The 15,268-nt window shown below is 44.0% G+C and overlaps 1 protein-coding gene across 1 annotated transcript; it reads left to right on the top strand.

Annotated features, from left to right (window-relative positions):
- Positions 1-400: 400 nt before the first annotated feature.
- LOC118779927 (E3 ubiquitin-protein ligase MARCHF9-like) lies at positions 401-15,268 on the top strand. The gene is made up of 4 exons (XM_036532263.1): positions 401-2,131; positions 13,271-13,426; positions 13,932-14,124; positions 14,919-15,268. The coding sequence occupies exons 1-4, from the start codon at positions 1,796-1,798 to the stop codon at positions 15,251-15,253; spliced, it is 1,020 nt and encodes a 339-aa protein (XP_036388156.1). The 5' UTR covers positions 401-1,795; the 3' UTR covers positions 15,254-15,268.

Genomic DNA, 15,268 nt, shown 5'->3' with positions numbered 1-15,268 from the left:
GTCCATATTGTGTGTGTATATATATATATATATATATATATATATATATATATATATATATATATATATATGATACCACCATAATCATTTTCATTGACAGAACTGGACTTTTGGCACAGCATTATTACATGACCATGTCATGTCAGTCCTTATACCTTATACGACACTTGCTTGCGTTATCTTGGTTATATTGATGGTTATATGGGTATATATATGGGTATATTGATCGCTGAAATGATGAGAGAATTGGTAATGACCCTCCACAAATTTAGCGCACCGTTTCCCTCATCAATTGCTGATCACTGTTCTGACCCAGAGACCAGTCGCTGCACTTCAGATTTCCCGGGTTTCGCTGACTACCACGTGGCCGCAACGTCACATGGGGATCAGTACCTCGGACAGTGGCGTCTGCCAATGCGCAGCTAAACGGTGGATCTTTTTTCCTCGCTGCGAGACCGAGGAAGGAAAAATTCATAATAGGAAAATGGGGGGAGGGGGGGGGGGGCAACAACATTGATAAACATTTTCTCAGTGTTTCAATTACTATGCTGTTCCGAAACAAAGCGCTGCATTTATCCATCCCCAGCATGCTTGTCGAAGAGTTAACTGGGTTGATTCCGATATTTTTACGACTGCTATTCTAAATATAATTATCTTCGTTTTTGTTTAAATTGGCACAATTCGTATCGTACGTATATCATCTCGCCATCACCATGTCTATCTGATAGAAGAATTAGCTGCATTTTTTCTTCTTATTATTATATTTTTGGGTGCAACATCTTCCCGTTACATGTTGTGCAGGAGCCTTTGCAGAAGGGAAAAATCAGAATGGATATTCGGTGGGGAAAGGATGCTTGTTTTTATGCTCGTTTTCGTTGTTTTATCCGATCCGATTTATAATGCGAACACGCTGGATTGCGATTCGGATCTCGGCGGTGTTCAGAGGTGGGACAGTGTGGGGCATAATCTCAATATTTCAACCAGAAAATGTGTTCCAAGGAAAAAAAGGGAAAAAAACACCATGATCTGATAGCCAGGATGCCATTCGGGGACCAACAAAAGAGAGAAATTTGAATTACGTTTAATTCCATTTTGTCTTTATTTTCCACTCTATCGTTTCGGATTACGCGTATGGAATCGACACCTAGGGACGGCTATGTGGATTTACTGATGCTGTTGTGTCTTCTCTTTTCATAAATGTCATTTTACATGATCTTTTCTTCTCTTTCGCCCTCTCGCTCCCGCTCTCGCTGTCTCCTGCTTTTGACAGAATACCGAATTTTCGTTGCATACCCTGGACTTAAAAAACAACATTTGCAGTGGAGCCAGGGCTCTTAAATATTAATACGAGGATTGATTGTATTATTTGTTTAATTGGTTGATCGCTTTTACAAACGTCTCCAGTGTTTTCTTGTGTCGGCATCCATTGAACGCCGAAAGAAAGACCCTCGGCCCCTACACGGGCAGAGAAATCTTTCATCCGCATTGCTTAATATACACATGCCATCACCAGAGGGAATAATACCTACCAAACGGATTTTTTCTCAAGCCTATTATACTTTTTATCTTTGACTGTTTATTGGCCGAGTGTTTTAATCGGAAGTCATGTTTCTCTTTTGTTAATAATTAGTTTCGATATCATAGCGAATCCTCCCATTCCGATTCCATAATAATAATAATAATAATCTACGTTGGGTTCATAAATCCTGCATCCGGAATGTTGCGTTGACCTCATCCCTGTAGCTGATATATTTAAGTTCACTCACTACAGCTGGATATGCTTATGTAGTCAACGATGTTTAAGTATCGGATCCGCATGTTTTTCAATGAATTGAAAGTACTGGTTTTAATGCGGTCCAGTTCGAGACGGGCCGACTCAGACACAGACGCAGACAGGCGGACAAGCATGCGAGGGCTCGGGGTGGGCAGCTGTGGATGGCCTGCCTTTGACTGCTCTTCCCGGGACGATGAAGAGGAGTACTATGGGACGGACCCCCGGCCGCGGAGTCTGGCTTTTGAGGAGAAGGACGCCAAGGTGCAAGCTGGCCTGGACGCGGTATCGCTCACGAGCAGCATGGAGAGTGGCATGCGCTCGCCGCAATGCCGAATCTGCTTCCAGGGACCCGAGCAGGTAACGTCCCGGAGTCTAATGTTGCACACTCCTCTGTCTCTGCCGCCCTCCCATCGGCGTCTAGATACTAAGCCGTAACGCGTAATGTGTTTACCTAAATTTCCCCTGAGGCAATTGTTCTGATATTAAAGATATTTTTAGATTCGTGGTCTTAGACATACAGGCAAATACCCTTAACCATTATACAAAGTATGATGAGTAATGTGACTCGGAGTATCAGCTGATCTTAGGCCCTGATGTTTTGTAGCGCTAGCCAAATTGAGTTTCCACTGGAGACTTCAGTCTGGAGGAATTGCTACAGCGAGGCCACATTTGAACAGATATTTACAGCACCTGCCACCTTCCGTTTTTTCTTTTGGCTTAAAAGCATTTCATGTCAATTGTCCACTTATCTATAAACATGGAAATATCCCACCGTCAGTCAAAACAATCTGAAGTGAAAACTTGCATGCTCAAGCCATTTTAACTGCAGCCCCTCTGTCCACTGAAATGCCCCACACATGATGACGGTAAAAGTCAGCGATCCACATTTTGGTATGATGTCATATGAAATTCACCAGGGCTGTATCATGACACACCTTGTTACTGGCAATTGAACCTTCATAGAAATGAATGGGATGTAGAAATCTCCAGTTTTCCTCTATCACACACAGCTAGATTTAATATGCATTTGAAACCCGGAAGACTGCAAGTTCACATCCCCTGTGGGATGCTGTTCTCTTACTCTCAAGCAAATTGCCTAACCAGAGCTGCTGCAGGCATTGTACATCTGTATGCAAGAGTACCCATATTTAAAACATGAGCTATGCATGCCGTCTTAGAGTAAATGAATACACATGAATACAAATAGTGACTGACATTGTCCTAACAAAATCTGACAGTAAGCTGCTTGAAATTTAATGTTACTTGCACAAGTAAAGGTGGACAAGCCCATGACTGAGCCAGAACATTTAGCTAAAACGACCAAAAACCAAACCTCTTAAGGGACAGCTTCAAGTTACTTAAAATTTCACTGAACTTCACTTATGGGTAAACACCCTATTAGGACCCAACCGAAACATGGGCATGGGTCACATGGTACGGCTGCCATATCGGCCTGTCCTTTCTATTGGACAAGATTTTGTATTCCTGAACTCATGGTGGGCAAATGGGTGACAAATGAGACCTACGTATAGGATGAATTCCAAGGAAACAGAGCTGGGTGTTTGAGAGGCAGCCACACTGCACTGAGGGTATTCAAGCCTCGAGGCGTCATTTGAAATTTTGTACACACCTGTCTGGCTCTGTCTTTTGTACGGCACTGTGGGTAGGTGTCTCAAGAGAAGAAACAGCTACCACCAATCAGATTGCAATTTGTATACATTCAACATTATTTCCCTCAGACACAACCATAAATATAGATCTAAAACTTTCTGATTGTGATACTAACCACACATTCCCGAATACGCACGTTGCAGAATTACGAACATTGTCGAAAAAAAAAAACTTGCCAAGGCAAGCATTTATTTAAATATGCCCCATCTAAGCATGTGAATATATCACCTTATGCAATAAATTTCAATAAATGAGTATTTCTTTGGTTTCTAGCAGTTCCTAAGATCCTTGCTGCACAAGACAATCTGGGGGAATGTTTGCGGAGGCCCACACTGATTGTCAAGTGTGTAGATTGAGCTAAGTGGGATGGTGTCTACACCACTGTTACAAATTTGGATTTATGCCACGGTTGGCTCTTTGCATTCCACATGGCAATCAGACCACCGTCTGGGTTTTACTGAATGCCGCCTTAAGTCATCATGGGAAAAAGACAGTAGCTGAAAAATCGAATATGGTGGCGTGATGTAGAGATGCCTGTGTTCACCCCGCTCTCTCCTTACAACCAAGCATAAGTGACACAACACACATTCAGGCACATCTACGGCAATCCAAGATAGCACTTGTCTATACCCCCCCCCCCCACCACCACCCCAAAAAAAAGATCACACTCCTCTCACAATCACGCAGAGCAGGCCCTGAGAAAAGCCCTGAGGAAAATAGCCATCTCAATGTGAGTGTCATTTCTGGCCATCTGTGCCACTCATAGTGGCACTTTTGTGTTAATAAACCGCTTGCCTGCGATACTTGCGATGTCTTCTCACACTCTCTAAATAGGCCCCTTCGCCTAAACCACCACCGCGTTCAGTTTCAGCTGAGGGCGGGAGCCATCCTCTCCTCGGAATGGAGCGGCCCACATTTGCTTTTAACAATCTGAATGTGATAATGCAATGAGACGCACCGCTTGAACTTGGGGTTAATTGGGCACTGTTGCACCGCCCAGCTGTCCTTTGAAAATGTGGATCGCTGACATAATGAGCCTGGGAAGGGGGAGGTCAGCCAATAAGAGGCTCTTGGGCCAGTGATCGGAGTCTGTTTGATGTCACAGGTCGAGCTTCTCACGCCGGAAGGGGGAAGTTGGGGAGTGTGGCTGGGATGATAATTTGCCTCGGCGTCAGTGTGAATGGTTACTGTCTTTTGACTGAATGCTGATTGGTTTAAATGTTGTATTTAATACAGCAGACATTGCTCCTATTTATTAGGCAGATGTGAGCACAGATATATGACCAGGTCGTGGGATTAGCCTTTAGCACTGTGTTCCCATTGAGATGCAGGCATGCGTTGGTGGCGCACTGGTCGTGCTTTTGACTGGGATGGGCACTGGGATCTCCGGGCAGACTTTGGCACTCTCCTGCCGTCGAAGAACCGCACACACATGGAACCTGTGACACAGTGTCCACCTGGTTTATGAGCATCATCTGCGGTGGAGAACACTCACAGAAAGGACTCATCAGTAGGACATTTTGTTCACAAGTTGGACTTTCAGTGGGTCCATCAGAGAGGGCACTCACCGTTTGGACCACCATGACTGTTCCCCAAACACTGTGCTTTGGGCTGAAGTGACACCTGGATGCTGGTCCCCACCAGAAACAAAAAGTTTCTTAAATGAGTAAATACCTATTACTATTATTATTGTTGTTATTTCAGTGTCTTCTCAAATGCTGTTATTAAAACAATATTACACATTTTACCTACTGCGTTCAGCCCCTGGGAATTCCCAGTGCCTGCAGCACTGCAACAGTTCTTTATCCTGGAAATTTAGTGACATATTTGTGGAAATACTCAAAAATACAAGTGCACATTAATGACTGAGGTCTCTTCACCTGTGTATTTTCAGTGTGTAGTTCAGACAGCAAATGGAGGAAAAGGCATATATGTGTGTGTGTCTGTGCGCGCAGTGGAAGCACTCCCATCATTTGCATAGTTAATGATGCACAGGCAGAACAATAGGTGCATCTCTGGCTCATATCCAAGCGGTGAAACAGCAGATGTGGAGAAACCTTTGCTCTAGGACTGGGTCACTTAACCTTGGGCTCCAGTTAATTGATGCAGGTTTTTTTCCTCATGCCCATTGGAAACGCTGTAAATCTTGCCACTAAACGCAGACAGTAATGTCCTTTCTGTCACCATTTGGCACGGAAGAGAGGTGCAGCTCTGTGGGGTTGTGTGCATGTGCATGCATGTGTGTGCGTATGTGTGTGTGTGTTTGTGTCTGTGTGTGTATGTATGTGCGTGTTTGTGTGTGTGCCTGTGCGCGTGTGTGTGTGTGTGTGTGTGTGCAGACCTGCACAAGCCCCACACGTGCAACACACCCCCAGTGATGTGGATGGAGTGGAATCAGAAAAAAGGAGAATAATAAAGAGAGAGAGGAATGGAGGGAGAGACACAGAGAAGAGATATTGACAGGAGGGTTCTGTGAATGACATTTAGATTTTGAACCCTCTTGTTATTATTAGTAGGAATACTACTACTACTACTACCACTACTACTAATAATAATATTACCCTATATAATATACTGTATATATATATAATGATACCACCATAATCATTTTCATTGACAGAACTGGACTTTTGGCACAGCATTATTACATGACCAGTCATGTCAGGCCTTCGCAAGGCTTCTGCTTAGTAAATTACATTGGATCTCATTTCAGCTGGACCATTTAGCAGTTTAGCATGCAGTTCATTAAACTGATTTCTGTATAGTCACTATGTGAGAAAGGTGTGAAGGATTTTTCTTCTTTTGTATTTTCATGTGAGTGGCCTTAATCATCTTGAGGGAAAGTGGTTGGAACTGTTCAAAACAGAAATATGCATTTGTATTAGTCAGTGGCTTCCTCCAGAAGCTTGGCTATTGTCATATCGTGACATGGCTCTCTGCAGGAATAAGTCTCAACAGTAGGATGTGTGCTGATAAAATTATGAAAGTCTGATGCCAGGGCAAACTTTAAATTAATGTTAAATGAGTTAGACATCCAGTTTGAGCTCTGAATGATTATCAAATAAAACAGTGTGTCTTTCTATTATAAAGACAGTCATGTATACATGATGAAGGGAATAATCTGAGATGTTTCAGAAACATCTTGGAAAAAACCAGAGTGAATGTTTATATTTAAATAAATAACATAATTAACAATTCACTCAGAAACACATCGTTTAAAACTGAAGTGTAAGCAGTTGATGTGTAATTCTAAATTCCAGTGTAATTATCAGTGTTCTGTGTTGTGCATTATAAATGTTCCAATTTTTTTATGCCAGCAGCTGATTGGTGATGCTGGTACTGTTGGGGTTTATTTTCTGTCACATGATCAGCCCTGTGTGTGGAGTAATCTGGACCCAGCTGAGTGGTGATCAGCAGTTGTGGAAGGATGCATTTGGTAAGATAGAATGCAGTTCCAACTTTGGCCCCTTTCTCTCCTTTGGGAGAGAATCGCAACACCTGGAGGCTTTGCTTTCTCAGCCTGTCTGTTTGGGCTGGTGGCTAATCCTCTCAACAGGTGACAGCGTCACCCCTAAACCCGCCACAACCACCCCCTCCAGAGTCATCCCCCCTGCCCACGTTTGCCTGTTCGCCTCCGCAAACACAATTAGCTTCCCTGCCAGAAGGCGTGGAATATTCATCCTAATTAGCGGGCTGTCATATCTGTCACAGCACTTGGTGCAGGTGTGCCAAACCCCCCCCCCCCCCAAACTCTGTGAGGATGGAGACTGAGGTGCTCATCTGGCTTGGCCATGTGGACCAGGCCTTTAGCAGCATGTCTCAACCTGCTTGCTGCCATGTATGTGAGCATAATCCAGTGGCCATCCACTGCCTTCTGGATCTATCTTGGTCTGTAGTCTTGGTTAGGTAATATGGAGTTTTAGTCTTCGTTAAAAAATCTGGCTCTTTAGTTTTTGTTAGGGCATCTGAAAATTTAATCTTTAGGTGATCAGGGCCTTTAGTTTTTGTGAGATAACCTAGACCTTTAGTTTCTGTCATGTCACCTGGGTCTTTAGTCTTTGTTAGGTAATCCAGACCTCTAGTATTTGTGAGACAATCCAGACCTTTACTCTTTGTGAGGTGATCTGGACCCAGAATTTTCTATTTCCTTATAGCCTGGCTATTTTTTTCATAATGGAGTGATTCCCAGAGATGTGATATGTTCGTCCTCAAATCATCCTGCAGTGCCGCCATGGTCACGCAAGTTTGGGCCCGCTCCCTCTGGGACATAGCACTGCCAAACAGCAAAAGGAGCCAGTGCAGATGTGCAGCACTGCAGCGGGCTTCAGGGAGTCGGGTGGGGGGTTCACACAAAGTCTACTGAACAGTGGGGAGTATTGTCGTTCACCTCGCCCTCACCTGCTGGCTCCCATAATCCCCTTCACCAGAATTTGGCAGAGAGATGCATGCAGCGATGGGAGAGTGTCAGGCGGCCACTTGCAGGCTGCAAATGAAAAGCACATCTATTCAGCCCAGAAACAAGTCATGTCTCGTAGTGATACAGACAGCTGCCTGATCCCTGCCCACACACACACACACGCACACGCACACGCACACACACAAACACATGCAGACACGAACGCACACACACACATGCAAACACACACACACACACACACACACACACAAACACACACACACATACACACGCACACATGCACACACAATCATACACACAGACACACATTCATGTTCTCATGCATGTGGTTTGTTTAGTTGCTGTCAGTCGATGTCCCAGCCACTCATTACGCTATGTTAAACGTAGTCACTCAGATGATTTGTCCAGCGCAACTCTCAAAGCCGAGGCACACAAATGCGTATAACAAGATAGAACAGCGGCCCTGTGACACTGAGGGAGGAAGCCATCGACCGTGAGCATTGCTGAGAATGCAGCGGCCTCTGAGTGTGGTACTGAAGGAAGAGTAGTGGTCGGCAGTGACAGCCTCTGTGGCATCAGACACTCCGCTGTGTTTGTTTATTTTGTACTTGGCGGTGGCAACGTATGTCGTATCATACTTCAGCTCAGCAGCGACCCGCAAGCTCTGACTCACCTTTGACCCCCTCCCCCCACTTCCCCCCAACTGCCTCCTCTATTTCCAGTGGCCCTGCGGCTATCCAGAGCCTGCACGCACACGTACACGCACACGCACACACACTCGCTAGCACACACACACACACACACACACACACACACACACACACACAACATGCCACAAGGAGTGAGATTTAACAAAACCCACAACAGAATTGACTTGCCAGGGAGACAGAGAGAGAGAGAGAGAGGAAGGGGGAGAGGGAAGAGAGAAAGAGAGAAACAGCATTTATAAAAGACCACAAAGGAGCTATCTGGAGTCATTACAGTTACAATAATGACAGAATTTAGGAAAACACACACAAGGGACTACTTCCTGTGGCATATGAGAGATGTCCCTGTTTGATGCTGTCATAATAAGTCAAAACAACTGGAAAGTGAAAAATTACAGTCCTATGTTGATGAAATTATGGCGAAAGCGTCTACTATACAGCCATGGCTCCTGTTCGTCCTTTACTTCACCCTGAGTACTTTAGACTTCCAGCAGATGGCAGGTGACTTTTGAAACAGAGGGTCAAAGACATGAGTGGTTAGTACGCGATACTGCGCTGCATTCGCGCCAAAGGAAATTTGGCGGAGAAAAACATGCAGAGGTGCATTTTAAGGTGCATTATAGGAAGCAGTGGGGCAAGGTACTTAATCCACAGTTGACTCAGTAAATATCAAGTTGTACAAGTGGATACAATTGTAATCTACATGTGTGCAAGTTTCTCTGGATAAGTATACACATGGATAGGCATATATTTAAACAAAAATTGAGCTAATGAGATTGCAAACCTGTGTAGGCCTGTTCGTTGTTAATATGTTGTTTGGATGTTGTGAGGTTGTTTCTTTGAGGGACAAGACACATGAGTGTGTGACCACACGTGGGTGTCTTTTGTCTCAGAGCTCATGCAACTGCTGCTTTGACAGCTTCCCTGGGAAAGAGCAGCCACTGAATGTAGGCCAGGGTACCATCTCTCTTCCTCTCCCTCCCCCTCTTCCTCTCTCTCTTTCTGTCTCACTCCCTCTCCCTCTCTCTCTCACTCCCTCTTGCTCTCTAATTCTCTCTCTCACACCCACTCCCCTCCTCTCTCCCTCTTTCAAATTCAAATTCAAATGAGCTTTATTGGCACGACAGAGAACTTCTATGAAGCTACAGCATTTCTATAATGGCTGACACCGAAATGGTTGACATACAAATGAAAAATAGTAATAACAATGACGAATCATAATGATTTCAACAGCAATGAATTAAAAATAAATTAATAATAACAATTGCTATTATATTACTACTATTATCATTAACAAGAACAAAAAGAATATCAGCACAGAGCAACTCATTCATTTCAACATTCATTTCAACTCATTCAATCAAGACAGAGCAGGAAGATTTTGAAATGTATTAAATTATTGTCCCTGGCCTTGTGGCAGGCATACACATATTGTGCTGCCTGCACTGCTGTTTCCTCCACCTCTCCTAGGAGGACTTTGATTTCCTCACAGTCTTGTTTTGCATTTGGTAGCACTTTGCTAGCACATATATTGTTTTGCTGGTTGTATCAACATGTTTAATTTAGTTTTGTCCAATCTGATGTTTCTGAGCGAGTTGTTCCAGCGGGTCTTTCCCTGGGTAGAGACTGTTTTGGAGGAATGCTCTGTGCAGGTGCTCTCTGTGCCCTCTCCCTTACCCCACTCTCACCCTCCGTCTCTTCCTCCCTCTTGCCTTTACTGTCTTTCTCTCCCACACTTTCTCTCTCCCTTTATCTCGGGTTGTTCACTTCTTGCTCCCCTTTGACTGCTCACACCTTTGGCTGCTCTCCTTTGAGACTGTGCCCTCCTTCTGTAATGATCCAGTTCTCCTGTCCTCCCTCCCTGCCCGGTGCTCTGTCACAATTCAATTTGGACTGTGTTGCGGGCTTTGTGGAGCTGCACACTCTGATGGTGTGCTTCTGAAGAGCAGTGAAGGACACCAACCACATTTTAGGAATTTTTTTAAACTACATTACCTCAGCAAATATTACAGTATGGTATAATATCCATCAAAACAGAATTGACTAATTTAACTGTACATATATCCGGATGGGGGGTGGGGGTTTGGGGGGTTAGCTGTGTCTCCAAGCAATGGGGCCCTTTCATGGGTTTAATCATTTCTTTTCCCTGTCCATTCAAGGAGGGGATAAAGGTTGACCAAGCCCTGTTTAACATCTGATCTAAGTGTACGCAGTGGGTTTAAGAACCATGCAAAGCCTTGGGCTTGGTCTTCACTCAGAAATTTCAACTCCATTGAATTCCAATGTACTATTAACAGACATTGACATATACCAGAATTTAATGAAAGTCATATTTAGAAAAGCAGATTTTGAAGAAAATTGAGAAAACTGATGATTTTGGCATTAGTAAAATTCACTCATAGTGCATGAATAAAAAAATAAATTGTCGTGTGACAGTTTGAGTCAGCTTCTATTTAAAAACCTGCTAATTGGAAATCACTTATCAGATTATGCAGGTTAGTCATCAAGCCAACAAATTTTTTCAAAGAGAAAACCAAGAGGTTGAAAATGCCATCAGGGCCATTGCATTCACATATACATTTTGTTACTTGACAGGAGCTCTTATCCAGAGTGACGTACAACATTGTACGCATAAGCTAGTGATGGTATTATAGCAAGCCAATTAAAATCCATTCCATCAATTTCCCTAAAACAAATGTCCAGTGCAGCTGTAACATTGTACTTTAATGTATTCTGCAGTGTATCCACTGAAGTCTCCTCCCAGGTTTCTTGTCCGGCATGCTTGTAGATACTGATGTCTGTAGACTGTGACTAATGACCGTGGATAGGAAGCAGCACTGCTTAAGGCCCTGGAACATTTAAAATTACACCAGTGCTGATTCTCAAATCTTTTCCATATTCCAGACATTGTTGTTGTTCATGACCAAAGCCCTTCCTCAATACCTTTGTTTTTCTCTGCATGGCCCAAAGGTAGTCATCAATGGAGCCATTTCCCACCACCACCACTGATTGGAAAAATATAGACATTACTCATTACTCATTCACTCATCTGTGTTAGGCAGCTATATAAGCACTGTTGACTGTAGTATTTTATGTATTCAAAGTGGCTGAATCAGAAACAATTCAAACTCTTTACCTGTGCAGGTAGTATAAAATATTTCAATACGTTCTCTCCGTTCTCTGGAATCCTAAAACTGGGGTCTCAGAATTGATGAACTGGGCCAGTTTCAAAACACAAAAGTGGCAGCTTGTACATTATGTGTTCATTCTGCTGTGACATTGTCCATCCTGCATGGGCATGCCATTTTGCCTGTGATTCAATCACAAAATAAAGTCTTTTAGATCACTGCTTTTTTAAGCGATTCCTCATGAATGATCTATATAAGTGATAGTTTATGTATTACATTGAATTTAAGTAGCTAAGTAGTTTTACATTGAATTTAAATAGCTAAGTAGTAGTTAAGTAACAAATATTATCATTGCCTTTTGAGTTCCCTTATTCATTCTCTTACACACACTCAGTAAATACATGCATGTGTATGAGTGCATATAGTCTGTCTCACCTCGCAATGTATCTGATTAGGAAATAAACTTTCTTTTCCTCCCTACAAATGTCTTCTAAGTATTTTCCTGGTCTTTCAGTACCTCAGTATTCATGCCAAAATAGAAAACGTGGACAAAGTAGCTCAACCTCAACATTTATAAAGTTGCTACGCAACAACAAAGGATTGGTTGACATCCCATGTGAAGCAAAGAGAAGAACCCCGTGCCAGTGGTCTTGACAAAAGTGCATGCTGGGAAATGGCCAAGTGTCTGGTGGGGCATTTGAATTAGTCACGGACACGCGGACCACGGTGTGCATTTACCGGATATCCTGTCCTGACCGAATAGGGTGTAATTTTCTTTTGTTTTGAAACAAATGGTTTGATAAAATGCAGTTGTCTAGCACCGTGAGAAGAATTTCAAACCTTTTCTCAACAATGTGTTATAGAACAGGGGTGTGCAGCCACCTCCTCATGAGGACCACATTTTTTTATCAGAAAATGTTGCCCACAGGCCAAACATTCTCCGCCTCCTACAGATAAAGTAATGTACAAATAAGCAGTGCGCATATGTATATCAATAATGCAGACACTTAAAATATGCATGGCTACTATTAATCATGTTCACAGGAGAGCAGCATCACTCCCCTCCGTGAGCTGCTCATTTGTGGTAAACAGTCCATTTAGAATGCATAAGTGCCTATTAAACAAATACAGCAATACTGGAAAATCAGATATTTTAGGTCAGTGATCAATAACAATTAGGAAACCAAGCTAACAGGAGTAACAGCACACATGAACGGGACATAAATGGGTGACTATATCTATTCACAGCCTTGGACACACAGAGGAACGTTATATGGGAGTTCCAATTATCCACAATTTTTATGCATGTTCAAAATATGCCTTTGTGTTTCTGTCTGTGCAGCAGTGATCAAAGGGCCAATGGGAAGCTGGTGGCAACCTGTGTTTGGTCCCAGGGCTGCTAGTTGAATAACGCTATGCTAATGCTAACACTTGCTATAGATGCAATATACTGTACTATATGTTCATACATTATGGACACCTCACTGAAAAAGATGGCTCCACACCAATGCACCAGTGCTTTGAACCTCTCTCCTTTTTCTCTCAAGTAGCTAATTGCCTCCTCCTCTTACAGGGGGAGCTGTTGAGCCCATGCCGCTGCGACGGATCAGTGCGCTGCACTCACCAGCCCTGCCTGATTCGCTGGATCAGCGAGCGTGGGTCCTGGAGCTGTGAGCTATGCTACTTCAAATACCAAGTGCTGGCTATCAGCACCAAGAACCCCCTGCAGGTCATATACCAGTAAACCGTAATGCACCATCCATGTCAGCAGGCTGTGCACATGCATGTACACACATCAAGTGTATACCAACCATTTTTAAGAATTCTTGAGAATGAAGAATGATATCTATAATACAGGTATTTTATATTTTGACCAGAATCTCAGTTGAGTGTGGTTCATAATGAATGTTCCATCTGCCATTATTGAAGGTTCTCTTGTCCTGATTTTCTGGATTGTTATGAATATTAACAAAAGAGCATAATGAAAAACAGAATACCCATAGCTAGCATAGTTTCTAGGAGGTCTCTCCTACAATAGAAAGTACAGAGCTAAATACCTTGTCTTAATGTAGAATATTCCATGGCTGTAGCCCCAGAAAAGCACATGGCTGACGATATGATAAGTACAGCATGCAATACTACACAGTTAGACACTAACACAGGATTCTGAAGAACAGCACACATCGCACAGACTGCTCTAAAACATGGTCCTGTTGTGCTCTGCCCCTGCTCAGTGGCAGGCGATCTCGCTGACGGTGATCGAGAAGGTGCAGATCGCTGCCATCATCCTGGGCTCCCTCTTCCTCATTGCCAGCATCTCCTGGCTCGTCTGGTCATCCCTCAGCCCCTCAGCCAAGTGGCAGCGGCAGGACCTGCTGTTCCAGATCTGCTATGGCATGTACGGCTTCATGGACATCGTCTGCATAGGTGAGGGGCGTGGTGAGTGTGGGTATGTCTGGGTGAGGCCGGTCAGTGGGTGGAGTTATGGGTGGGGTCACACAGGAGTCCACATTGGACCCACCTGTTCTGTCTATATCGCAGTCTGTCTGGTGATTAAATACACTGTGCGATTCAGGACCCTTGGTGTGGCTTACTTTACAGCGTCATGATGTGGTGTGAGTATTTGTTTTACTGGGTAGTGTACATTTTTCCATTTCCACTGGTGAGGGTAATGTTTGCAGTAAATGATGTGTGTGTGCCAAGGCACCTGCATATGATTATTTAAATGTTTGTTTGGTAAAAAGGTATGCTAATGAATGAAATGGAACATAATTAGTGAGCTCTCACTGCTAACTTTCTGCATGTCTTTTTCTCTTTGTGCACACCTCTTGTTCTCTCTCTCTCTCTCTCTCTCTCTACATCTTCATTCTTCTCTCTCTACATCCCCCTCTCTGCACATCTGTCTCCCTTCATTCCTCTTTATCTACTCCCCTTTTCTCTGTCTCTCTACCTCTTTCCTATCCCTCTCCTTTTTTCTTTTCATCCCTCTCTCTGTACATCTTTTTCTCTACATCCCTCTCTCTACTCCTATTTTCTCTCTGTGTCTACTCCCCTTTTTCTCTCTCTCTTTCTCTCTCTACACCCCTGTTTCCCTTTACATCCTTCCCATTCTCTCACTGTCTGCATACTCCCCCCTCTTTTTCTCTCCGTCTTCCACACCCCGTGTTTTCTCTCTCTCTCACTCTCCATCCCACCCCTCCCTCTCAATCTCTCCCCCCCAGGTCTTATAATCCACGAGGGCTCGTCAGTCTACCGGATCTTCAAGCGCTGGCAGGCTGTCAATCAGCAGTGGAAAGTACTGAACTATGAAAAGGCCAAGGACATGGGGGATCCGATCAGCTCAGGTGGCAAGGGTGGGGGGCGGGGCTCGCGGGCCAACCCCCACAGCGCGTCCAGTGGTGAGCGGGGTGGGAGGCGGGGCCAGCGCGTTAGGACTATTCTGAACCACCACTGTGGCTACACCATCCTGCACATTCTGAGCCAGCTGCGGCCCAGTGACCACCACATCGGCTCCACGGCCAACCGTGAGGTCGTCATGAGGGTCACCACCGTATGAGGCCCAGGGGCTGCG

Source organism: Megalops cyprinoides, chromosome 6 (genome assembly GCF_013368585.1).
Source record: "Megalops cyprinoides isolate fMegCyp1 chromosome 6, fMegCyp1.pri, whole genome shotgun sequence".
Taxonomy (NCBI): Eukaryota; Metazoa; Chordata; class Actinopteri; order Elopiformes; family Megalopidae; genus Megalops; species Megalops cyprinoides.
Note: the sequence above shows the minus strand (reverse complement) of the source record. Positions and strands in the feature narration are given on the sequence as shown.

Bases quoted from the DNA above. Each gene is read 5' to 3' on its own strand.
- LOC118779927 (XM_036532263.1), top strand. From the start codon at position 1,796: ATGTTTAAGTATCGGATCCGCATGTTTTTCAATGAATTGAAAGTACTG. The intron at 13,427-13,931 runs GTCATATACCAG...GCCCCTGCTCAG, and splicing joins GCACCAAGAACCCCCTGCAG to TGGCAGGCGATCTCGCTGAC. The intron at 14,125-14,918 runs GTGAGGGGCGTG...TCTCCCCCCCAG, and splicing joins CATGGACATCGTCTGCATAG to GTCTTATAATCCACGAGGGC.